This window comes from Prorops nasuta, unplaced genomic scaffold (genome assembly GCF_024137725.1).
Source record: "Prorops nasuta isolate Cenicafe-Biocafe unplaced genomic scaffold, Cenicafe_Pnas_1.2 PNAS00002, whole genome shotgun sequence".
NCBI classification, from domain to species: Eukaryota; Metazoa; Arthropoda; class Insecta; order Hymenoptera; family Bethylidae; genus Prorops; species Prorops nasuta.
Window position 1 is genome coordinate 7493853 of NW_027116799.1, and position 27736 is coordinate 7521588.

The following is a 27736-nucleotide window of genomic DNA, read 5'->3' on the forward strand; positions in this document are numbered from 1 at the left end:
TAAAGCATTTGGATCAACGTGTTTATTTGTGTAATGGTGAAAAATGTTCCCACTTTCTCATGATATGGTAATTTACTTTTTCCATTTATCGAAACTTGTCAAACATGTACAAATGCAATAAATCACACGTGATTACTTGTAAATGCATTATTTATATGTATAACATTATCTATATTTTTCTTTAAGAATATCTAAAAATGGTGTCTTGCACAGAGAAGCAAAGTGGATTACACAATTTTGTACATCTTCAAATTTGAACAATTTCTGGTAAAAGCTGATTTGAGATTGCACTGTTTGTAATTATAAAGTTCTAAATTAAAATAATTAAGCTAACCTTACATACCTAACGACAAGCTGGTGTTAAAATTACCATGATTTGTGTGGTTGTGTTTCATTTTGAGAAATTTTAAAAATATCTTTTCTTACAGTTTACGATACATCTCGTCGTCAATATCTACTAAATAGTGCGCATAATACTTGGAAATCAATTCTTCTAATGTAAAGTAAAATTACAAGCACAAATACAAAATGTTTCATCACTGAAGAAATTATCTTGTTTCTTTCATGGAAAAGAATAATAAAATCACGATTATATACATGACTTCAACATGTATAATCACGACAACATTAAGAAGCGTACCTAGTTTATTTTGATTTCAACGTAACTTGAATAATATACTGCTCGTTTCTGAACAAATTCAATTAATCCGTAGATGCAATATTTTTCCATGATTCGTTTTGGTCGATTGATTCGAGCCATCAGTGTACATATTTACGTTTGCTAAGCGTGACTATATTCACAGAACGATGTTTTTAAACATAGAATAGATTATCCAATGATTTTTAATGGCACTTTTGCAAACCAATAACCAGATTGAATATCCATTTAAAAAATTTTATGTTACGATTTGTTCAAGATTTATCTATCGTAATATAAAACCGAACAGATGAAACTTGTCATATCTAGATGACGTTGATAGATCGAATTGTTCAGATCTCATTAATTCACATAATGTTCATAAGTCAGGTGCTACTCATGTCAAGTGCTGATTATGATGCTCGCAGTAATTTCACAATAATACCAATTTCTTCAAGTATAGAACTCATTGTTTCTTCATAAGGCTACTCAAAATTGGTATTGAACATGTTCAATTCTTCAAAGCCAGATGCTCCTCCTTGATCTTGGAGCATTTGTAACATCTCGGAAAGTTCTTGGGGCTGTGCAGTGGTACCTCCTTGGGTAGGATGAGGTGGTGGAGCTTGTCCAGCAACCTGCGAATTCGCGTGCCCACCATCGGCCTGAGGGTTTTGATGCTGCTGACCTTGCCAGCCCCATATACCTACAATTTGAAACTTGCATGTTACTGAACCAGAATTGTATATTAAATATCAAAATATTAAAGGATCGAAAAAAAATTTACCTGGATTACTAGGCACTGTAGTGACAGCATGATATTGCGAAGTTTGCGTTCTAGCGCCACTACTTAACTGTGTATAAGTTGGTCCGCTTGGTGACCTGGATGGGCTTAATTGACTGTATTGATAACCTTCCGTCACAGGTTGCTGTACGTAAAAATTAAATTATTTAATATGGATATGAGATAATTATATCCAGGAGTTTCACCGTGGTAATATAATTTTACCTGACGCCCAATAGTCCATGCTTGTTGTACTGGCGTTGGAGATGTATTAGATGGTTTTTGAATCCTACTTAATACAGATGAAGGAGCGCTTTGTTGTCCCGGAGAACCATATGCTATTGGCGACTGAGTTGTTTCGTAACCTTGATAAACATTTTGAGTACTGGACGGTCTAGCTTGTTGCGGACCTAATTATATATAAAAGTAATTATAAAACCAGTAATGTTAAAAAAAATGAATGCTATACATATAAAACAACAGATATATATATATATATATATATGGACATACCAGCTGTAGCTACAGCTGCTGGATGTTGCATCATGTGATGCCCAGGATAAATTGGATCTCTTACAGGATGTCTCTGAAGTGAATAATCTAAGCCAGGTTGTGCATAGGCAGGTACAGCTTCGTTCTCATTTTGACCATCACTTGCAGGATGAAAAGATCTGTAATTATTCCATTACAAAATATTGTAGTACCTTTCTTAAACATAAAAAGAATAATAAAGTTGAAACATACTTCGCATGAGCATTTGTGCAAACGATATATTCAATTTCATTATTGAAGGGATTCAGGAATGCGAATGCTGTCATCTTTAACCATACCCAGTCTCGATTTTTAGCTCGAAATCTATACATAGCCGGTACAACTTGTCCTTTTCCTTTTAAAACTGTATGTGAAATTCATCAATATTAGTAAATAAATCTATAGAAAATCTGATTATGTGTTGAAGATAGTGGTGATAATCTACCTTGATCGAAGCTTTCTCGCATATGCGGCAGATCATCTGGATGAAAAAAGTCATAGCAAGGATGTCCTAACAATTCGGAAGGCGTATACCCCAAAATTCCACCAACTCTTTGGTCCACGAAAGTAAATTTGCCTTCTGCAGAGTGACGGGATATAAATTCTGTAATCGGAGAAAAGAACAATGTGAGATTAGAAATCACTTTACTTTAAGGTTGAGTAAAGAAGTCTACGAATCGTTATAAATGAAACTCACCGCTATTGCTATTGGAACCTGATAAATCGCTACTATTTGGTGTACTAGTGACCTGCAGTCGTCCTATTGCAACAAGACAGCAATGATTGGTAGCACCTTCATCGGCGACTACACCTTCAGGTCCAGTTTGAACTCCGCCTGGACCTCTGTCACCTAGACCCACACCTGGTACACATGGGGGAACAAAATCACCTACAGCGTAAAAGTACGAATCAGTCTTAACTCCCCAATTGATAGGAATAAGAATGCTGATTAAAGTATCAAAATTTCCTCGATACAAATTACAATGTTTTGACTGTAATAACAATTGTAGTCGCTCTCAACGTTTAACACATTGTTGATCAAATCTGTAATTTGTCATCCGCTGGTGGTGGTTTGGTAACATGAAAAATTTATTGATTTGGAGACATGATGCAAAGATTAATTAGTTTATCGTTTCTAATAATATGTCAATGCTTTTATGTTATATAATGGGAAGCATGAACTTCAACATTGTAAGAAATTAAAATTTTTTAGGGCTCATTTAAAAAAGAGAGAATGAACGTTCATAATTTAATATTACAATTATTTATGTAGTGAATCATTTGCATTTTAATCAAATTGCATTATATAGCATTATCCACCATGAATATCGAGCAAAACTCACCGGTGGGAGGCCAGTTTTTTATATATCCTGTGCAATGAACTACCGCGTAGTTTTGCCCATCACGAGCAGGTGGACCTAAAGAATTTCGTTGTTTCATACGTTGCAGACCGTGCGCCGCAGCCATGTCTCCCGTTGTTTGTAAATTTCCTACTTTCATACGACAGATAAATCCTCTTCTCGAACCCATGCACAATCTCATGGATGCTAAAATATAAATTATACTTTAATGTAAAATAAAATACCAATTAAATGAGAGTACCAGTAATTAATGATTAACTCACATTGACCTTCCTTTTTAACAGTTCCAGTCTTGAGATCAAGTACTCTTCCTCCATGCTGGGGTTCTGCTGCACTCAGTTGTTCGCGAACCTTTTCAGTGTCGTCCGGATGAACTTGAGAGTAAAGACTGGTACCGTACCAATCGCTTTGGGTATAGTTCAGAACCGGTGCCACTGAATCCGAGACGTAAATGATTCTACCGCTATCACAACTGACCACAAACAGAAATCCATCAGCTGCCTCGAGAATCAGATGTTTCAGTTCTTGATCCGTCAGAAAAGACGGTTTGTACGCATTATCAGTCGCTGTGTTTCCGGTACCTGAAAGTTCATTTAATACTTAATTATAATTTCATTATATCCTTAAAACTAGTACAACAACTACATAAGCGTAAGGCGGTAAAAATTCCTTCGAGCAGATTGAGTTTGAGGGTACTTGAAATGGATTTAGATGGAAAAATTAATGGAGAAGTCATTGGGGTGCGTCAGCGAGAGAAGTTTTGTCATGTAAGGCACTTATTACTCGGTAAAGCGGACAGGACAAGACAGGGTACAAAAGAGTGGTAGCCAAAAGGAGGACAGGGCAATCTCTGAGCGGTGGAGAGGTAACTATCGAGGTGCAAGATCGGAATTGCAAAGCGGACAGGATCCCGAGCGGTGGGAGAGAGCGGCTCTCGCGATGCGATCTTTACCCCGATACACGAGAAATTCCGGGAAGAGGTACTTTAACGACTTCCAAACAAGATCTATGGTGGAACCCCCGTGACCTTCGTTACCATTACTTTCCACGCGGGGAGCGTATCGACCATACCGACGTGGATGGATCGAATCTCTCTTCCATCGAAAACACAAACTCTCCACTTTTTTTCTTCGAGCATTTACAGACTCTCATCTACCCAGGCTTAACATCTTTTTTATCGACCGATCCTCGAATTACCAGCGCGAACAAATCACACTGCTACCCAAACCCTCGCAAGCCAAGAAATCTCGTTTCAAGGATCAGTCCTCGATCCTCGAGAGTCTTCGATTCTTCTCTCGTGCTGCATTTTTTCTCTTTCAATTTCCGTTTAACTCGTCGATATATTTCGATCATTTTGCGGGTACAAGAGTGATATGTCAAGTATTTCGATGATAAATCTAACAGAGTAAGAAACACGGACTCGAAGTTGAGTATGGGAACGGGTAGCGTTGCAGTTGGCGATTTGAGGTTATATTCTTTGATCGTCAGTCACGTCCAGTAGCGACAGTTTGGCGCGCTAACCGATCGAGGGCCCGTGGCCCGTTACGAGTTTGCTCATTGGGCGTAGTGCGTACGCCAGTATAGAGGGCGCTGCACGTTATAATCTTCCGTTGCCTCCCCCCTACCCTCTTCTCATCATCCGTTTCGTCTTGTCGAATGAGCCGCGTAAACGACTGTCAACATCCCGACACAGAGTCAGGTGTACGGTGAAGGGGAGGAAAAGAGACAAAGAGGGGGGGGGGGAGGGATGTCCTCTTAGGGTAATTTGTATTCCACAGTGATGTTGGCGGGAAAGAGGAGAAGTGGCTATAAACAATGCGACGCACCACCAATACGTAGGTGGAATCACGGCTCGGATGCGTAAGAAGAGGGAGAGGGGGGGCTAGCCACCGCGCGTGTATATACGCGTATACGTGTGAGGGGGGCCCTGTTGCGTGAACGCGCGCGCAAGATCTGCATGCGTGAGCGCCCAGGTTAATGTGTGTGCGTGAGGGGCTAAAAGGGACAGCCGACAACTCGACGTTCCTAGGTATCCTCACGGCCAGACCGGAAATACACACATCGCTCTCTGCATTCGATATGAACGTCCGACGAGACTCGCGAAGAAAATAGAAAAAATCTCAGACGATATTGCCCGGCCAAGCATGTCCGGCAAATTGTTTCGATTTTTCTGGGAAATCTTTGAACGGTCATTTGCACCGTTAGGGAAGTCAACGAACGGGGCCAGAATGCACCCGTGCGTTTTTAAATGTGTGTGTGTGTTGGGAGGCGCGCGTGTTCATTCCACATGAACGCATCTTTTCGCGTGTTACGTATGTACGTTCGGTTGTATACATATGCTTGTACTGTTTGCTCCTTTAGCGAAGTAAGGGGGGGGGGGGAGGGGTGGATCGACCGAGGTAATTCTGTCACGCTTTGCTACATTACACGGTAAACTGTGCATACACGCTGAAATGTAATCAGCTTTTGGATAAATTGAAGAAATATAGCGCTGGTCCCTCGACGAAAATCCACGAAACATATCCGAAGGGATACTTTATCGCGCTACACAACGCGCATTTCAATAGTTTCGAATTCTTAAAGACTACCGTATTCGAAAGCTGAAATATTTTACTTTGTTTACGACCACCCGAAACTTTATTCCGCTTATTCGAGGTGTAGCTTAGAATAATGTATTTCTCCCCCCTCGAGAGAACTGTTTACTTTTTTTTGTCCTTTGGTATTTCTGGATAATTTTATTGTATACTGTGTTTGATCGATTCACATATTGCCAGTGACTCTTTTTATTGTTTTGTCGTGGCTCTTGGTTTCTTTGTTATGGTTGTATAGGATAGCGAGCTTACTTAGATCGTATTACATCGTTATCTGGAGGAACGAGATTAAAAATGATCACGCGCCACTATATAATCGACTCTGACCATTCTTGCTAGTGGCATTGATGTGAACGAACTATTTGCCCATTGACTAATCTCGTGCGTATACAACAACTGCTTTAAATTTTCCTCGTGTCTCCTGCGAGATTCGATATCGATATATCAGTCACGTATGCTGTTGAAATGATTGCAAATTTTTAGATCTAAACGCGTATCTTGTGTAAGCATTTTTATTTATGTAAGACTTTTGCAAATTCTATTGGAAATCGAATCAATAAAACTTAACTTATCAGGCTACGTGAGAATCTCGTTGCTCCGATTGAAAAATAGACCACGTAACAAAGGAATTAACGGCTGATCAGTGAAATCTCGTTCAATTATCCGATAATATGGAAAATTCCTGTCCATCCGATTCTCTCATTAGAAATCTTTGTTCGAAGGAAAAAAATATTTCTCATTTTCGTATAATTGCCCTATTGAGTTCTACTAATGTTTTCACTGAATTTCAAACGTAACTCTTCTCTCTCCATTGTTATAGATTGTTCGGGGCTTCGCGGAGAACAAAGTAGTTTCTCATCGTGGGGAACGTGACGATTAAGTTACTTAGATGTTTGAGCAATCTGGCACGGGCGACGAAAACACTTTGTAATGCGATATTCGACTGTCGATACAGGGAGATTAAGTTACGTTTTGGTCGATTAACACTGCGATAAATATACCCTCGTTGTAGCTAAGCTTCGTGCAAGTTTTACCAAGCTTTGAGTGCACAAAACTTAACTCGAGTCTGGAAAAGGAGCTGAGCTAATAAAATACAAATAAGGTTTGTTTACAAGGGATGGTTTTCTTGGAATATCGAGGATAAACATTGGCTCTTACCTCTCAATGCTTTCATATGCGCCACTGCCATGCGGAGTATGGTGAGTTTGTCCGGTTTCCTGGCGAGGGCTGAACAGGTTGGAACCATGTCGGATAGTTCGGTGATGTAGGCGGTCATCTTGTTCCGCCGCCGTCTTTCAATTTCGCAATGATTCTCCCTACAGTTAGACGCAAGACAAAACCAAGGTAATTGCATAGTTCGAGAAATCGACTTGGCTCACCATGAGCCATCCTCCACTTCGTGGCGACTAAGCAAACATTTCCCATTAAATTACTTTACTTTTTCATCTTAATTACAGTTGGACACGGCACCACCGTGGCCGCCATCCTTCCCGATTTCTTACGTCAACGGGGATTCAGCCGCCAAGAGCAAAACAATGCATTTGTAATTTTTATTATTCCCCACAAAGAAACAGGGCTGAGTAACAAAAGCTCGTCAATGTTATAATAAAATAAGTTTCCCAGGCGAACGTCTGTTTCCCTGATTGACGTTGAATCGGACCAATATATTATAAGCAGAGGGGGAATGACGCTCGAGGGCTTTAAATTGCGCGGGCTTCGAACTTGTGAAACCTCCTGTAATTAAGATACCAGAAAAATGATCACTCGTGAAGGGACAAAATTATATCTTTAATTATTATTATTATTCTCAACAACAAAATAAAAACTCGTCAATGCTATGATAAAATAAATTTCCTGGTTAAAGGTGTTTTTCCAATTGAAGTTAAATCGAGCTAATACATTATGAGCACGATGGGGGGGGGGGGGGGGAACTCGAGGGCTTTGCATCGCTCGGGCTCGGAACTCGCGAAACCTCTTGTAATTACGCTACTAAAAAGATGATACTCTTGAAGGGGATAAAGGAATACATTTCTAATAATTATTATTATCCTTTGTAATAAAATAAAATTGAGTAAACAATTGTCACAATCATAATAAAATAAGTTTGCCAGTTAAACGTTTGTTTTCCCGATTGACGTTGAATCGGACCAATAAATTATGAGTCGAGGGGGGACGACGCTCGAGGGTTTTATATCGGGCGGGCTTGCAATTTGCGAGACCTCCCTGTTATTACTCTACCAGAAAGGTCTAACCCCAAAGCTCGAAGCGTCCCTTTGCCGTGTGTAATTGGCGACGTTGAATCGTAAATTTAATGGAATTTAATTCGCGATAATTTTCCAAGAAATTCAGGGGGTCCCGCGTATATGCACGCGAGACTGCAATCGCGCGAGTCCAACGCGCGCGTTCCACCTCGTGGGAGCCGTTCGAATCCTTCATTTCCTGCGTCGGGGAAAATCCCTTTTTATATATCAATCGGGAAACAAGCTTATAATAAAAAAAAAAAAAAACAAAGAAAACAGAAATTTTGTAGGATTTGCTTAAACTGCTGGAAGTCGATTGGGTAAACTATAAAAAAGAAACCGAATGAAGCTTTTCGGTTTTATCTGACCAATCGAGGGTGTTTCCACGCTATTTACATAGGTTTTAGTAGAGGGTACGATTTATATACGAAACAAATCGACAAATAACAAAAATAAGGAATTCAATAGAATTTTATATCTTTCGGCAGACTGATAAAAGTCGATAGGATTAAAATACATAAGAAAAAAATCGAATCAAGCTTTTTGGTTTTATCTAATCAATTCAGAGATTTTCTACAAGAATTACATTGATTTTCATGAACGTTACGATTTAAATATCAAACATAAGTTACCAAATAACAAAAAAACAGAAAATCCATAGAATTTTATAGTAGTCACGAGACTGATAGAAGTCACCGAAGGTAAAGTATAATAAAGGAATCGAACGAAGTTTTCGGTTTAATCTGGTGGATTGAGAGTGTTCCTGCGGGAGCTGCATTGGTTTTAATCGATGGGACGACGTCGTTAGGCCAAGAGGACCGAGGAGGAGCGGGACAAGTTGAAGAAGAAGCAGAAGCAGAAGTAGAAGAAGAAGAAGAAGAAGAAAAGGAGAAGGTTGAGCGTACGTGTGGCATCCGGGATGTTTACTATGGGGGAAAAAGTGCTGACCCGGACGATCGACCTTCTTTGGACGGGATCGTTCCGTTTCGTTCCGTTGCGGCTTAAGGTCTGGTGGTGGTTGGTTCTTCGAGGTCTGTTAGGTTCGCGTCGCTCTTCTGCCGCGCGCACAGCCCTACTCATGCCTCAGTCTCAGCATCTCAGCATCAGCCTCAACCTCAGCCTCAACCTCAGCCTGGCTCGCTATTTAAAAGAGGCCACGGCGCTTTAAGCGCGAGTATAAAGCAGCCTCCGCGAACTCTCGTTGGAAGGTAGGGGGTCAGGGGTAGAAACAGCGGAGGCTGCAAGAGGAGGGAGGAGGGGAAGAGGAACGCGATCCGAGAAGCAGGACGGAGAACTCCAGGGGTCAGAGGTCAGCCTCTCCGAAGTTGCCCGCTCTCGCTGCAACGTGGGCCCCACCGTGCCTCTTATAGAGGGTGTCCGAGTAATAACGTCCAGTTGCGATATTTACATTATTATCCTTGAGAAAAAAAACTATGTATCTCGATCGGAATCTTCAGGGTTCGATTTAAAATCTCTATTAAATTCTCCGTGGAAGAAACGTTTTTAAATGCTGCGGGAAAATTGTGGGGGACCATTACGGGCCCACCCAGTATGTACTCTCTCTCTCTCTCTCTCTCTCTCTCTCTCTCTCTCTCTCTCTCTCTCTCTCTCTCTCTCTCTCTCTCTCTCTCTCTCTCTCTCTCTCTCTCTCTCTCTCTCTCTCTCTCTTGATCTTACTGGACGTTGTAGCATTGTTCGAGAGAAAAAGATATCCGAATGTATCCGTGGCAAAAGCCATTGCAACCAGATCGTTCGAGTCATCATCGAGACGCTCTCGATATCTCCAAAGGATAACATCAAATAAAACGATCTCCCCCGTCCATAAGTATCCTTAATGACTCTTGTACGCCGCATTCCGGATTTTTGCAGCGACCCTCGTACTCCGTAACAATATCAGCGATGCTAATTTAGAATTTAGAATGCTCAACGTTCGAATGATCCTCCTGTCCTCTATTATACTCAGTTTTGCAAGAGTAATAATTCTCGAGCTATATAGTTTGCATCCATGATTTGTCCGGGAGGAGGAAAAAGGAAGAATTATGGTATATTCGAGGAGAGTGACACGGTGGATGTTCTGGTCTCCTAACGAGGAAGGCTTAAAGCGAGCTGAGAGACTGCGGTGGATTTCGCGGGGCAACCGAAGCAATAAATTTTCATGTTAGAGCCAAATGCGGCTCTATTCGTGCTTTAACGAGAAACCGTTTTGCTTGGCAGCGACAGGAATCAGCTGCGCGAGTGTTACGGTAATTGATTGAGAGAAAGGATTCCTTAATTAATTGTCCTACACGCGCAATCTCAGCAGCGAATCTTCCTCCTGAACTTTATATGGGATAAACCGGGAAAAGAGTTGGCTGCTTCTTTGCTCGCTTAAGTCGCTTAGCAGTCCAGCCACGTGCTTTTCACTTTGCCATGAGATAATCTTCCCTCTCTCCGTCCAATTCCACGGACAACCTGCGCGCATTTATTTCTACTATTAGTCGCCAATCCTTTATCTTATTTGATCCTGCGGATATCGTCGATCTCTCTTTCGAAGCCTCTTTCTTTGAATACTTTGTTCTTTTGATAATTATATTTATTGTTATGTTTGTTAATTTCTATAGAGACTAATTACGAATATAGCTCTACTTTTTTTATACGATCCATCAATATTATTGATCGAGTAAATCGAAGCAAGAGAAATTACTTTGATACAGAGGATTATTTGGTTGGGGAAAATATGGATATTTAACGTTCTCTTATCACTTGTAAATCCTTTATCGTAATCAATTCTTCAAGTATTGTCGATCTCTTTTTAAAAGTCTCTTTGTTCAAGTATTTGATTCTTTTGATAATTATATTTACTGTTACGTTCACATTAATATCTAGAGACTAATCACGAATAAAAACTCTACTTTTTTTGTACGATCCATCAATATAATCGATCGAGTAAATCGAAATAAGAGAAATGCCCTGATACAGTGTATTATCGGATGAAAGAAAATATGGAGATAGTTAGCGTTTAAGAGAGTGAATTACCACGGCGCTCGCGAAACACGTTACGGTAGGAGAGGCGATTTTAGTAATAATTCTCGACACGATAGTTCGAGGGTTAAGCTATTTCGAGGGATGCCCGGCGAGCAAGTGAAGAGATTAGCGCGAGAAAGCCGCGATTACAGAGTCGCACGCGATGCGAGAGCCTCTGACTTTGTTCCTCGATGAACCTCCCTTGATTTTCTATACAAAGTCCCCACCCCCCCCTTTACCCCTCCCCACATCCCTATTCCCGAATGAAGCCATCGAAGATGTGTCCGCTCGTTAAAATAAGATCGCCATCGGTCAAGCGCGCCGTACAATTTTTACGCAATTTACAATTTGGACGCGAAGAGAATTATAGTGATTTCACTCGAAAATCGAAGCTCGTGGCGGTTGATTCACGGGCCATTAGAGACTTCGTCTTCATTACTGGCTTCGGCACGAAGATGGCGCTGATAGAGCGTGGTGGGGGTAAAAAAGCGCGGGAAAGTGAATTTTCCGTGAGGACTCGATGAAAATCTCGGTTGGATCTGAGAAAGGTTGAAGAATCGGAGGATCTTGGGAGGTGAGATAGTGGAGGACGTATAAGAGGGGGGGGGGGGGAGAGGGCTTGCGGCTAGAGGCAGTAATTGCGTTATTAACTTAAAAGTGAGGTTCTTGCGCGTTGGAGGAGTCGCGACATCAGAGAGGAGCGAAGCATGAAGCGGTCTCCGTAATGTTTTTTTTTCTCTTCAAGGCGCGCGTATATCTGCGAAATGACAGTACGGATTGAGAATTGCCTGCCGACGCCGCTGCTCCACCCAATTGCACGCGATGCCAGCTTTGACGCCGCCACAACAACCACCACCACCTTTTCTCAATCCTCCTCCTCTTCTTCTTCTTCGCGTTCTTCCACGCTGTTTCATCTTCGACCGCTCCTGCTAGATAGAATTCCATAGAAATATATCCTGCTTACTCGTAATCCGACTGTGATTCTCCTCAAGCTCTTCGTCAAATATTCAAATTCCAGCGTTACATCATCCTGGTTGTTCGCTCGTTTTTTTATCAGACATTTCACGGTTTCCCGTTGATTCTCCGGGGAAAAAAGGTGTTTACATTGAAAATTTGAAATGTAAAGCGGTGGTAATGGGATTCGAGGTGAAGCTAGGTGGGAGTTGATATCGAGTCGATAAGGGAGTATGAAAATGAAGAGGATTGCGCGTTCGAAGGACGATGGTGCACGTACGAGTATAGGCCCATAGTGTTCCCACGCTGGAGCAGCCTCGAGGGCTTCCCATTCCGCTATCGGTTCACATTGGTGGGTATCATGTAGGTATGTATGTAACTTGAGGTACTTCGGGAGGTACGTACTGGGTGTACCGGTAGAACGGATCTTTTCCACTCGACCACGAATTCGTGAGACGAATCAACGACTAACGGCTCCCACACAAACGCCCTCTTCCTCTACTTTTTATTTCTCCTATATGTATATATATATAGCAATGACCAAACGCACACGAACGATCCACCAAAATTCCGTTACTTACCCAAAATCATTCCGAATAGTCTGCACGATGTAACTGTTCATAGTTCATTATTATTCCAATATAAATATCGAGCCCCTGCCAACTCGACATTCAGCTATATCATTATCTTCTCCTGCAAACGCTACTCTCTTCTATGTACCCGATGCTCTGTAATCTTTCGCCATAAGAAAGTTGCTAGAGTTGTAGCAACGCGATGTGTTTTGATATTCGATTATTTTTAAATTATCGTATTTAACGAGTTGTATTTTTTTTATTTCGGGAATTCTTTTTTTTTTTTAGGTATTGTTTATTTGGTTATGGAAACCGTGCATACCAAAAAAATGAAAGTGAGAAGAGAATGTGAGGTATTGTATTTGTATACTATCAGTGCTGTCTATTGATCAATTTTTTAATTTTTGACAGATTTTTTGGAATACGTAAACAGTTTTGCATTCTCATTTCAATTTGTTGTATTGGTATTGACTGTTCCTATATTTTTTTATTGCGGAACACTACCCTTTTTTGTATATATCCCACGCTCTGCAATTTTTGGTCATAAGAAAATAGTAAAAGTTTATAATAACATTGATTTACGTATTAATATTAGATTACTATTTTATAATACTTTTTTGGTTTAAGACCTTCACCCTTAAATGCACACTTTTTTATAACTATCCAGCTAGCAAGAAGAATTATTCTGGAATTCTATTCTATGAAATAAAAAATTAGTTCTTTTTCAACTTTCTTATGGTATCAGAAAATGTCTTTAGAATTATTAAAGAGTTCATCACAGGGATTACTTATTTTATTTAATAAAAAGAGTTCAAAAATTATTGTAATAGAATTCTTCTTGCCAGCTGAGTATTTTATTCAAAAAATTAAATATATATTCGTTACTTCGCGAATTCTTTAATTTTTCGAATTTCGATGAACGTGCATTTAAAAGTCAAGTATGGTGCACAAGTCGACTGATTTTAGATTTGTTTGCAATGGGAAAAGTTTGATTCGAGTGAAAAGAGAGATCGTCTCGAGCCTGATGCTCACCTTGCAAACCTCTCCTTGTCCTGGGCATTGTCATCGTCCAATCTTCTATATTTACAGTTAGCCGGATCATCTTCGTCCGATCTGAAAGCAAAAAAATTGTAAGTAAACATTAACGATCGCTTGAGAGTAGGATTAAGTATTTTCGATGGAGCTCGAGTATAAATCTATGAGCTGGAGAACGTTGGCATACATGTATAGTTACAGTAGCTGTGGAATTCGCAAGGAAGTGTGGCCGGTTGCCCCACCAACCGTCTCGTAAAGTATAATCACTTCCGGATGACCAAAAACGATATTTCCAACCAAATTTGGCCGATGCTTGATCGTGATCTAGTCAAGTGGCCAAATAAGGTTACACGTGGTAAGGTTGCAGGTGAAAATAATCACGTTTAATTCGTTATAAAACTATTGCACAATAAAACCTACAAAAACTTTGTATCATCCAACAATTTTCATATAATCCAAGCCACAAAAAATCCTTCAAACAGTAAACTCTAAAATCTAACAATCAACAGTATAAAATTACCAAAAATCAAACTTAACAAAAAGTTATAAAATTCTCGCAGCACTTTTTAAGAGAGTGAAATAAAAACTCTATATATAGAACAAAATCGGAATAGAAATCTATAAATTACAAGAATAGGGAGTTTGAAAGAATTTTCTATGTCTGTGTGCAAAAAAAGAAGGGGAAAAGAGAAAACGAGGGTGAATGAGAGGAATGGTATAGATCTGCGAGTGGAATAACGCTGAAGAAGCACGAAAGGAAATTCGGAGACGGCGATTACGGGGTTGGGGGATCAGGCTGTGGAGGAAACTAGTACTCGAGGGAGATTGCGGGGGAGAAAGGTAAAAATCGAGTACGCGAGGCGTCGTAAAGGAGACCCGCCGTAAATCCGTCAGCTGCGGCTCATTACCAGCCGACCTGCGCTTCTTCGCGTCGTCTTCTTATTCTCTCCCGTTGTCTCTGATACTCTTCTTATCCCCCTCGACAGTCGAGCCAGCGTCCCGACGCCATTAAATACGACTGAAATTATGCTCTCGTTACGCTGGAATACCAATCGCGTCTGTCGATACACCCCCGCTCTCCACCCTTCTATTTTCTACCTTGATGAACGACCACAACTCTCTCTCTCTCTCTCTCTTAACCCGAATTACTTCCATTCTCCTAATCCCATTAAACTTTAGAGCGGCTACTAGTCGAAACATCCCAAGGAAACTCGAGACGCTTAGTTTATACTCTGCTTTCGTTATGTATATATATATATATATATATATATATCTAGAACTCATCAACGTCTCTTACCTCTACGTACATATCGAATATATAACAGTGAAATAGATATAGATCTGGGGTTAATTACCATCCGTCGGTAAAAAATGGAGGGAGAGTTATTACAGAGTAGATGGTGTTGGAGCAAAATATTTTGATAAATGGAGATAAGATGGGGTCCCAGGGCCACCCTTTCGCACCTATCTCGTATATTTCGAGATAAGTTATGCTCTGGTTGCGAGAACGCGCATAGATATCCGGCTGATCGTCAGTCTATGCAGTTTCGAGCGGGTGATGTACGATTCTGACCCTGAGCGAAAAAGTGGGATCCCTTGCTGGGCCCGTGGCCCCTTGGAGGGGCTTTTCCCCCACCACCTCTCGCACGGGAAGTCTTCGGCTACAATCGAGCGCCCCCCCCCCCTCCACCAATCCCTCCGCACCACTGCGCGCGCTCGACTAACTCGGGTGCCCAGGGGTCCGAGGTGGGGGTGTGCATAGGGCTAGCAGAGAGTATCCGGGTACCGTCGGCGAGCCTCCGTATCCCCTTTCGCCTTAAGCTTCCCCTCTTTCCCCCCTTTAGCTTCCCCCTTCCACTGCACCCTCTCTCATCCCTCACCTTTCTCAGGGCCTCCTGGGACCCAACGCCGTGGCCCTCGCCGGACGCTACGGAACCGTGGAAGCCCAGGAAAATTATACTACATCTTTTTACGCTATCCTCTCGATTTTGCATTAGTCTCTTTGGAAGTATTTCTGGTACACGTAGTTTTCAATGGAAAGTTAAAAATGTGTGTTACTTTGGGTTTATATATATATATATATATATATATAGAAAAGTTATTAGGGATAAACTGAGACTGTAATAAAGTCGCTTTCTTTGAAAGAAAATCCGAATGGTCGGAAATTTAACGGAGGGGCGCTCCCCTACAAAGCCGAGACTGAATCTTATTATCATGTTAAGCGCGTAGAGGCACCATTTTAAAAGTATACTATATTTAAGTTATTCTTTGTACCGAGATATAGTCGTGTGCAGGATGTCTCGGACTATTTATTTTTACGTGGCTGCAGGAGGCTAATCCCGGAACGGGACCGCTCCAGGGGATTCAAGGTCACACTCGGGGTCAGACAAGGAGTCGCGAGATCTTGGGTCGGTTGATGCCTCGGGCTATAAGAGAGATCCGAGGCATCTTTTTCTTTCCTACTTTTGCACTATATTCGCTCTCTTTGTCCCTTCTTGTCTCTACCACACACAACCCCTCTGCCCCCTCCCTACTTTCTCTCTTCAAAAAACAACTCTGCTTCTCGCGAAAACCCCTGTAATCCCTCTGGAAAAATTATTACAGAAACCTAACCTTTTATCACGACACTATTATAGGCAATATAACATACCAATACCACAACACAGATGTAACATTGATTTTCGCACGAGACTCGATTCTACTGTATACGTGTCGGGAGTCCATTTTTCTAAGGCTACGTAATCCTGCAAGAAAGCCAACAGCTCCATTAGTAGCGTGCCAAATGCATTAATATGCAAATTCTCGCGAGTAAAACTTATCGGTCCACGAGTGCATAAATTTTGAAAGGGGCGATAAAAGTGCAAACGTTTTTCTGCGATATGCTCGAAAGAGTGATAAATTGTTCAAAGAGGGCACACGATAATTCCAGTAATTATTTCGCATTTGGCAAGCTCGATCCTCGATAAGCCTGGAATTGTGGAAATGAAGATCTCCGGAGGTCCATTGTAGATTCTCAGTGATTTTCTCGGTGACAGAGACGTTACACGGGTGAACGCATCAAACTGAAAGATAAACAGAGCGTTGGGATAAATTATAGTCGACGTTTGTATACAAACACTCGCGCGCGACTCAACCGCGTTAACCTATGAGCGCGCTCTATTTCTTACGTTTGAAGCGATCCATAATTTGTACACGCTGCAAAAGCCGTGGGAACGCAGCTTCCCACTGTCGATCCTTATCTCGCGCATCGACTACGTAGAAGCTCTTCGCGAATGAAACGAGACATTACAGCGATGTAAATAGATATAAGAATTGTAACACAATAGCAGGGAAGGTTAAGCGAGCATAATAATAAGAAAAAAATGGCGGCTCGCGTTCGAATGTGAGGATTTCAGTGGATCGAGTACACATCGGCCACACCAGATGGCAGCACAACGAAACGCAAAGTTTGTCATCGATGGATTTTCACGAAAGGGGGTTAAAGGTTGATGAAGCAATGCTTTCATTCCTGCTGAATCGAATCATGATCTACGAGTCGATCGATAGTTTCGAGATGAAGCGAGATAGCTCGAGGAAAGCATGCGCTCTGGCAATTAGCAGCCCTAATTATCTCTCAAAGGTTGCGCTATTCAACGATACGATACGGCTTGTATCCCTGATGCAAGTGACTGACAGCTGGGTCTTATGTTAGGGGGAGATTAATGATCACGCGTGCGCTTGGATCATGCGATCCTTGCAATCTGACCATGCTAAATTTAATACACCCTCTCCTCTATCGCTTCTAACTATAATTGTCATTTAATTTATTACGGACCCGATATATCACGTGACACCTTTATCTTACGCTTATTATATCAAAATTAAACCGCAAAAGCGAGCCAATTCTATGGCAAAAAATCGCACACGTGTTAGATTTTAGTTTTACAAGGATACGTAGGAAAATTTGATAGACAAATGTGAAAATTTCGATCTAGTGGGGTATATTTACGTTGCAGCTGTTTTACTATACATAGTGGCGTGAAAAAAAGATCGTGACCTCTGTGTTTTCACTTACTTTCGGGATAATGGAAATTTGCAAGTGTTTTTTTCTTCATGCATGGGCTCGGTTCATGGACAAAACAAAGCTGGGCTCTCGAAAAAGAGGAGAGACCGTGGACAATGGGAGACCAGAAGACGTGAGGCCGCGCGCGTCCAACTTACGGTGGCGCCTTTTTGCATTTTTCCATGCAGCTCTAAAGTCACGATTCGACCTCCCCACCCATTCTCCTAGACTCCCCCTATCTCTCTCCGCCAGCGATTTTAATCTCGATTCGCTTTTTCTCGTCAAATTTTCTCCTTTTCGCCAGCATCTTGAGGAACGAAGATCTAATGTTTTCAGCGACGGAAGCTTATCCGAGGAAGAGTGATCTTTCTTGTTTAGCAATGGAATTCGCTGGATACAGCGATTATACACTTATTAAGTAGAGTGATGGATCAATTTGAGACAGTTATTGAACAGTGTGACCTTGAAGATGACGGCTTAGAGGTTTTTTGTCGATTTTATGGTACACACGCGTGTTTGTGTGTGAGAAAGAAAGGAAGAGAGAGAGAGAGAGAGAGAGACGAGCGGGATTGGCGGATTAGCTCGTGGAGGGATCCAAAGAGAGGGCAGGGCGGTCCATGCTCATCGGATCGCGACTCTTTTATCCGTTCTCCAGCAATGACTCTTGCAATCACTCCCCCATTGGTCACCGTCTTCTCCTACCTCTCTCTCCTCTCCTCTTCGATCGCTTCTCGCAAAGCTCTCCCTCTCTCCCTAAGGAGCTCCCGAGAATTTTTCACGATCAAAGATCCATCGATCGATCGATCGATCCTTCGTGCCCATCACACGCGTCATTCGACGCGCCTTGCAACCGTGAAATCCATCCAACTACGGATACTCTGCCTCTTTTCACGCAATGTCATTCTTCCCCTTCGATCTTTTCTGACAATTTCATTAACCATTTTGTCATGATTGAATACAGGGGATCGGTGTATAGAAAAAAAAAGAGGCAAAAGAAATTTCACAAGATTTTTATTTCAATACTTTTGTATATTTAAATATCATAGCGAGGGACCAAATATTCGAGAGCGAAAAGCTCGCATCTGATTTTCAACGCGTGGCTCTCGAGGAGAGGGAAATTCGAGTAAAAGTGCTGAAAACGTGGAATACGCGAGGATGGAAATACGGAACTGCTGTTAAGTCGATGTTGCTCGGATCGAATCGTATAAGCTTGGTCGTTTTCACGCCCGAGAAAGCAGTATTGTTCGATGCGTGGAGTTTTGCCTCGAGCGGAAAGTCACGCGACTAAATATACAAGAAAGAGGAAAGCAGAAATTTACCTAGCCACGGAATTCGTTTGGCACTGTTGTGCGTAAACGCGAGAGGTTTTCTAGTTGCCCTTGAGAGGGGCAAAGGGTAAAGCTTGGAAAAAATATCTAATAATCTCTGCTATAGAAAACGATCTCTATGCAAAGTACCTTTCGTCGGAAATAAAACATCATAATTGCGCAAGATTTAATTTCTGCTAGAAATGTCAAGCTACCGATTTATCTGGAACTTATCGATCAGGTCAGATCTATCCACGCTCGTTAAAAGTACTTTTTCAGTTAGCGAAGCAGTCTCATATTTTCTATCCGAGACTACAATCTCCCTCGTGAGTATCGTATAATAATGTCATTTAACATTCGAAACCCTATCTCGCAGCTTACCTCATTCGATTATGAATCGTGATCTAACACTTCGGTTAAGGCTACATATCTTAAGTCCTTCCTGTTCCACCAGTGAGCAACTGATGCTTCTAAACGGAGAACGACCCCGGAATGTCCTGGTGTAAAACGGTATAAGTAGAGAGAGAGAGAGAGAGAGAGAGAGATACAGTATAAACTCTGAAAGAAATGCAAAACATAACGCAGCAGTTGTCGAGAGTTTCTTGGTAACTAGCGCGACGCGCGACGAAGTTTGTTTACATCGCAGTCCGAGTAATAACAAAATTTCGAGGAGTCCTCGTTTCTTAAAATAATAAACAGTTTAGCGCGGTCTCCGGGGAATTGGGTCTCCGGGCTCTGCACATTACACTGTATTATGGTATACAGACTATATCCGAGTTTCCTCGAGTCACGCGAGAGCAGCGCGAAATCGCATTGAAACATTTAACGATCGGCGTAGCTCGGACCGAGGTCCATTCAAGCGAGTAAACAAGCGCGAAGAAATCACTCTTCGTTTTTGTAACACAGCGTCCAATATCGGCTTTTTATCGTCCCGTGAATTCGAAGCCCCTTCTTCTTCGTACACGCTTCCTTTTACCCTCAGTTTTTTCTTTCATTCATGAGGAAGATGTTTCGATATAAGAACCTAGCGATTTCAATCACAATTCCGAGAACAACATTTATATTTCTTTATTAAAAGGTTATAATGGATTGGAAATTCATCGACAGCGCTATAGCGCTAAGCGGAAGTTGCTTCCCGCGCACACTCGGCTCAGAATCAGCGAACGGGGATTTTATCCAGCTTGAAATCTGAAAAATCTTCGTTGTTCCGCTTTTCGTCAAGGATTTTGTTCGACACGCGTGTCGATTACGTATGACATAAATATGCATTATGAGATGTGCGTACGGAGCGTTACTAACAGAACGTTAATTAAGAAAGGAAACTAACGCACACAGAGCGTTCCAATCCCGCTCTCAGCACACCTTCCACGTCTTCTTCGGTCCATCCGGTTCAACGCCTCCTTAACAGAAGATCCGTGTAATCGTTCAGCTTGAGTTTATTGTGCGTCAAAATTATTACAGAAACATCTCTCGCATATAAAGCGAAAAATTTTACTTTCGTTAAATTCCGTTGATCAACGCTGGAGATTTACGAATTTTACCATAATATACATTTCTTAATGAACAACATCTTCGTATTGATACGCGCGCGCGTTTTAAACATTTAAATAAGAATTCCAAACTTCATAGATATGAATACGAGAATTTTTGTCGTAGTCGAGAAATTTTACTGTGAAACAGAACGTTCCATGAACACGCGTTACTAAGGAAAGCGGAGATTTTAATAAATTTGAATAATTATATACAATTATGAGAATATGTACAATGAATTTCATCGCAATTTGAATTCAGAGCGAATGTGTTATAGTTATGTATAGTAAGCTTGTTTTGGTTATATAGCTGAATTAGAACATAGGGTATTTGTTAATGCGGCTGTTTAGAGAGGATTTCTGCAATTTTTAATTGAGATTTAGCGAATTGTACGGCGTATCGTGTTATCGGTGGGGGTATGCGCGCGAGACTGTTTAATTAATCTGTGTGTAAATAGTTCTGGAAATGTATCAGACACGTTGGGGTTGCTGGACGGGACTGGGAACGTGTTTCTGATTTTCAACGACCGACCAGACCTTCAGGCTTGTGCAATAATGATCTGGTAATCGGCCGCGCGAATTCACCAACGACCACAAATCTCCGCTACGTGACGAAATTTGCGACGGGAGCTTTTTGTTTTGTAAAGTGGATGAGACGGTTTGGCGCGCGCCAATCGAACGACCCGTACTCTAATATCGTTATATTAATTATTCTACAACAACCACGATATATACTATATATTATTATCATTGCGATAGAGTAAATAAAAAATAAAAATAAATGAATTCGTTCACCATTCTTCTTTCTCTTCGGTATAATTTTATAATATAAGAAAAAGCTTACGATGCAAATTGCATAATTTCTGCGTGGACTCGCGCTTGACTCGTTCGATTAGTATAAACATTATTTGTTATTTTCGGTATCGAAAGTGGGATTTGCGTGGAGAATTGTGACCGATGAAAACAAATGAAAATTTTGAAAGGTGAATATACGAGGTAGGGTAAAACGGTGGTTGGTGGTTATTAGCGATGACGATTGTTTGATACGATGGCTTCGCATGCTGAGCGTTGTTTTGTTATTCGGTATTCTTGCTTGCGTTTCACCGCGTCAACCAGCAGATCACACGCGCGATATCGCACCGTACGTATGACGCTAGACACGGACGTTTAGGTTTACATTAGTCTCAACTTGCGAAAATACAGTTTAAAGCTTGGTGCAATATCCCTCTTCCTAGGAACACTGACCATTTTCTCAGCAACAATGTTCCTCTACCGATAACACATGCTGCTGTATACCTCGAGACTCGAAAATTTATTAGAAACTTTGTGCGTTTACTTCCTAACGCTCGTCGTATTTTTCAATTTTTGATTGTTCTCAGCATTATTGCACAGTGTATAAACAACGCGTTTTCTCTTTTTTCTTTTTATCAAAAATTTTTTATGTTCTCCAAAGTTACTCGTTATCGCCAATGTTTTGACTTTACCGGTATCTTTTCGTTCAAGGTTATATTTTCATTTTCCTTTTTATACAATGCACACGTGCCAATGGCGATTACCATGCTGGCTTTGCACTTTGTAAATTAAATATTTTCTCTCGACAAACGGTGAAAAGGTTTGATTGATCGTACGCCAAGCGACGGGAAGGAGTGCGAGCTTTGGGATACTCTCTTCGTAATTGGAAAAATTGTTTCAGCTTGATTTTCGGTGGTTTTTGCTTTTCCAAAGAATTATACAATTTTGAGGAATCCGTAAAGATGATAAACGGCCTCTTTAAGGAGTATGTTTGTTAAAGTAACGACTTGGAGGAGATAAGTAAGACATTGGCTCACGATTCTTTGCTATTGTCCATCGTTGGCTGGGACTTGGTAGCACAGAAAGGCAGGAATGCGGCGACATGCGTGTACATTCTTAAACTGAACTTGACACAAGTTTAAAGCCGATGAGGTATGACTCCTGTTAGTCGACCAAACTGACGAGATATAAATCGTTGGCGAATAGAACGATCAATAAAAAACGCAGGAAAATTCCAGCGATTGCCTTCTATCAATCTGCAAGCATTTTTCATGCTTTCCCAAGGTACCAATTCGCCATTAATTGCTTCAGCAATCGCGGGAGTATTGCCTCATGAAAAAATAGTCATAAAATTCGCACGTGCCAGCGAGACTAAGTATATAAATAATATATTTGGACAAACGGCTGTTTTGATTCGACGACAAAGAGTCTTCCGGGCCGTTGCAAAATGGCTGACCAAGCAATAACAACGTAAGAAGTTAAACGCTAACTGGTATTATCGCATTGGTAAATAATAAACGTTTTTAATTATGCTTGGGGGAAACACAATTGTTAGTGATTTATTTGCGAAGAAAATATTAGTAGGACGATAAATAGAGGCGTTTGGAGGAAATTGTAGGTTTCAGGTAGGAAGGAAGGAAGCGAGGGGAAAAAAAAAAAAAAAAAAAAACCGGTTGGGAAAGTTTATTGAGATTTACCTCCGCCTTTTGGACTGGCCGGTGTCCGTGTGCACTTGCTGTATGTGATGGGGCGAAAGATTAGGGCCGTAAGTCAGGAGTTGACTTCCGGCGGTGGGACACGTGGGTGGTGGCGGGGGCGGGGGCGGTGGACCCAGTTGGTAAGTCATCGACGAGGGGGAGGGGGCATAGTGAGAGGAACTTGGACCTGGGCCCAAACCTACCCCGTACCCTCCCCCACCCGCACCACCCCCGTACATCCCGCTGCTACCTGGATAATCTATCTTGATACTCTTCTGCCACACTTTTCAATCCCAATATCTCGCTCGAGTAATACTCGGACATGCACCACCCTTTCTCTTTATATCATTTTCACCGAAAACTTACAACTTTCTCTACCAAACTCCCGTCGCGTACACACTAATATTCGACACGGAAAATCACTGCCCGAAATATCCCTCCTCTTTTCACCCCTCCTCTTTCCCGAGTTCCAATAGAAATCTCGCTAAAAACGATCTTTTGTTTCGTCTATGCCAATAGCACTCTGACTCCTGCTGCTCTCGCTACTGCATATCGCTTTTGGCTTCGAGCTAAAAACCTAACACTAAGTAGCACTTTGAACACTATTAGAGAGTATCCAAATCACAGGATGGAACATTCGAGAAATGTAGCTCGAAGGCAGAACCACTTATAAAGCCGGATCTGTAAGTTTGAAGACACTAAACAATTGGTAACTCTCACTGATCTCTTTTAGTAATTGTAACGAGCCGAGTCGTAAGCCAATTCTTGGTGTATAATGCACTTCTCGTTATTCTGGCTCCTTCATAACCTATTTGGCACATGTTTTTCTTAAGCAGCAGGCGATCGTTTCGTTGAAAGAGATTTCAAGAAAACTTAATAATCTCGATTTGTAAAGTTGACTTTTTGTAGTAAAGATTACACGAGAGATTTGATTTGATCTTCGTTCCTTGGAAATCCATTGGACCGCTCGGTTGTGTTTACACTCAGGTATAATTTGTAGAAGAGCTAGATGTTCCTCCTTGCGATATATCTCTGTATATTGTTCGAACGAAGAAACTGCAAAGGTATCACGCGACCCGACGAGTGTCTACGTGCTTTTGGTGTTGAAGATTTCGGTGACGTTTTGGAAAGTGGACGATCGCTTTCACGCACTAAAATAGATTCGTATTGCAATAAAAGCAAAGAAATCAGAATTTAACCGTCAGCTACACACCGATCGCTGACCCTACGAATTCCAGGTGAAGCAATGAATTAACGATTTCCAATCTCATTATAACAGAGCCAAAAGTCAAAAGTGAATCTGCCTCGTTACTCTTGGACATTCGAGCTTCAAATCGATTTTACATCACGCGACACGTGCGTCGCTTAAATCTCGCCCGAGGCATTGCAAAGATGACCATCCTCTGTTCCGAAATCTCAGTCACATCAATAGATACATTGATTACCAATAGCACAATTTGCTTTTTCAGCGGCGTTCCAAATTCTAATCAATTTCCAAGCACGTTGCGCCCTCGATCACACTTTTAATCCACAGTGCACAATCCTTCTAATTACCCATTCATGATTTCTCAAGCAGGCATTGTCTCGTTTCGAAAGAAGCGCACCATTGTTCCCAAATATATCCTAGAAACGACTGCTGGAATCGTACAGCGCACTTTTCCAGTTTTTCCAGGATTCGATCAACAGGTGAGGTTTGCCACAGTCCAATCAAGGCACGTTCAAAGCGTCGGAAAAAGGAAGGAATATTTGGTGCTTTCGGTTAGTGTTTCCCGGTTTAAGTTGGGTCAACAGCGAGGGGTTTCGTGGAAGGAGTGAAATTTCAGGGGGGATCTGCGGGTTCTTGCGGTCAGCGTGTATAACTATGGTGGACGTGGTGGGATCGCTAAAATCGACGATCGAGAGAATATTGCGGATGGATGGGTGATAAGGGGATGGGGAAGAGGGGCCGCTTGGACTAGGCGGACTAGGAGGAAGCACGTTCCGGGACGCGGAGGACACGGCGACTAGTCGCACCACCCACAACTCGCCACTGACTGATTCCACCATAGCAGCATAATGTGCCGCGGTGGTACCTCGGTAAAGACTATCACTTCTCCCACCAGCCAGCGGACACAGCCATCGTGTAAACCACGACTTTTAACCATCATGTATCGTTCCCCGCACACTGCACCGGCTTCAACCTATCCAACGTTCATTCGCCTCTCTCTTGTGCCACGATCAACTCTGCTTTCCACCTTTACACGCTAATTTTCATTCAAAACTTTAAATTCTCTCACCAATCTTCTCTTCGACTCCTATAATATGTGAAACTTGCAGTTTATAGCCTTTTATTAATATTCTTCTCAAAAGTAATCCCATGGATTTTGTTTATAATTTTTGGGCAATGCTGGAGTTGTTCGAATAAAATGGTAGGGAAATTTGGACATTGTTGCTGGAAGTAGCAAGTTTTTTGTGTTAACTCAACTAATTTCACCAGTGAAATTAATCTTTGAGACAAGTTAATCGCAGACAAAGGAAGATACAGAGTATACGGTGTTAAACTTATTATTAATGTATGTTCAAAGTTATGTTTTGTTTACCCATAATTTTTAACTAAATATTGTATTTATATTACGCACAGTGAAATCTGTTTTGATTCGATGGATGAAAACTGCTTGCGACATTGTTTATAGAATAAGCTGTGATACAAGATTATTGCAGTTGTGTTTAACAAGTTACAAAGTGCGTAGTTTATAGTAATTTAGTATTCAATTCAAAAACTTACCCCATATGGCCAGAATTCCGCTTCTGTGCCATTTTACTTGGATCGCTCCCTGCAAAAAATGAAAATGCTATAAATAAATTTAACCAAAGCATAAGGCTGTTTTGCTTCTAATATCAAAATGATAATTAAATTTATTCCTTTTTTGTTTATTAATTTGTATGCTCTTGCCAAAAACAATGAAAATCAGTGCTTTTAGCATCATTTATAACTAATTAGAAATGTAAAGCATGAATATTATTAAAAATGATGAATATTATTTTCAAGATAAGAGTTATAAATTTGAATTAATAAAAGTATTGTGCTGACTATTGTGTAATTGATAAATATATATAAAAGAGCTTTATTTGAAGTCTTATTTTTTAAGAAACACATTAGAGCTTATTCATGAAAGCTCTTGGAGTGATACTACAAGAACTAATTTCAGCAAATTGTTTATAATCTGTTCTATAAAATTTGTATAGTCTGAGCTGGGCGGAATATCATTCATCTCAATGCAAGCGAAAATTCATTGAAGTTGATAGAAAATAAGTGAATGGAAGCCGAAAACGCTACCAATGTCAAAGTAAAACTGAAAACTTACCTGGTATAGAATGGGTGAGTGCCGACACAGTAAACATTCAGGTTAAGTTTTTATTTTACACAGTTAAACACAATAATATTTACGATTGGTTCAAGGTTTAAGAAGCGTGTACTGTAGCCTCTGGACACCATTAATATAAAAACTGGGTGTTTACACTTGGTAGTCGCGCCATTTTGAAGTTTTATTCAGGGTTTTATTTTTGCTTGGAGATCTCCGAATGTGAGACTTGGACGGAAAGAGCAGCCAAAATTTAACTACGATCTTAGCACTATCTGTCGGCTATATTTCTAACTAATTCACCACTGCTTACCATTGATATTGCTTTGTAGATATTACAGAAAAAATGCTAAACAACTTTTCACCATCTTTCTCTTCAATTTCCTCCTATATTCAATTTTACCAAATTTACTTCTATAAGGTATAATATACTGTGATAACTATCGTTGTAATAATTTAAATAGGGCTCAACGGTAATTATAGTTTAAATCCTAATTGCTCATTTTGAACGTATCTAACCTGCAACCAGAGCTGTGTAGCTGCTACTACTCACTAGAGTGCGACACAAACAGCGATATGTTTCTGAACAGCGTTTACGACGTTTGCGTCATTAAACTTGTTTATTATTGAATTAACATTTTATAAAACTTTTCTTTTGTAAGCTATTCATGAGTGATAATTATTAAGAAGCAGTGCTGTCTTAAATATTTTTAAATACTTATAATGCACTTGTAGGTAATGAATATCAAATACAAATAGATCAAGTCTTTTCAAATAATTTAAGGAAATGATATAGAGCTGCATTGTGTCTCTTTCCACCTAAGAGATATCTAAGGGAGATAGAGAAAATCAGATTTATTTGTGTAAGATTTGTTAGAACACACCTTTTCTACTTTCACAAACTCCTAGTGGCGACATCTATCGAAGTTTCTCATTGGCATATACTTAATTGTAAAATGCACAATTTATTTTAACGTATATATGTATATGCACAATACATATATATGAACAATTAAAGCTTATTCCATATTGTAACAAAAATATAGTATATAGTTCAAGAAAGGAAAACAATCTTCACAATATAATGTTGTTTATCACGTTTTCGTCAATCCTTAAAATGGATTTTTATTTTTTATTCAACTGTTGACCTAGTTTTTTTAATGGATGCGTTTTGACATCTATAACCCTTGACCACTAAAGACGAAGGAAGCGTGTCCTTTTTCCATTAGCGTTAAAAAGATTCTGTCAATTATTAATAAAACTCAACAAGTACACATATTGTATATATCAATTTCTTTTGAAAGCGAATATTTTAGTCAATTA

General features: G+C 40.7%; 1 protein-coding gene across 2 annotated transcripts; it reads right to left on the minus strand.

Annotated features, from left to right (window-relative positions):
* Positions 1-53: 53 nt before the first annotated feature.
* Positions 54-26878, minus strand: tgo (Aryl hydrocarbon receptor nuclear translocator homolog tgo). 2 transcript variants are annotated; one of them, XM_066735785.1, is made up of 13 exons: positions 26417-26878; positions 25837-25885; positions 13703-13783; positions 7060-7220; positions 3574-3891; positions 3293-3496; positions 2647-2811; positions 2395-2553; positions 2163-2313; positions 1932-2089; positions 1644-1828; positions 1422-1563; positions 54-1340 (listed from the first exon to the last, which is right to left on the minus strand). In XM_066735785.1, exons 1-13 carry the CDS (start codon positions 26451-26453, stop codon positions 1123-1125), a joined length of 2028 nt encoding a protein of 675 aa, XP_066591882.1. In that variant the 5' UTR covers positions 26454-26878; the 3' UTR covers positions 54-1122. The 2 variants fall into 2 exon arrangements, with proteins under 2 accessions (XP_066591882.1, XP_066591875.1); XM_066735778.1 differs by having other exon boundaries at positions 2647-2838; positions 26417-26875.
* Positions 26879-27736: the final 858 nt, after the last annotated feature.

Bases quoted from the DNA above. Each gene is read 5' to 3' on its own strand.
- tgo (XM_066735778.1), bottom strand. From the start codon at position 26,453: ATGTTTACTGTGTCGGCACTCACCCATTCTATACCAG. The intron at 3,497-3,573 runs GTGAGTTAATCA...TTTATATTTTAG, and splicing joins TGTTAAAAAGGAAGGTCAAT to CATCCATGAGATTGTGCATG. The intron at 2,314-2,394 runs GTAGATTATCAC...TTTCACATACAG, and splicing joins GCGAGAAAGCTTCGATCAAG to TTTTAAAAGGAAAAGGACAA.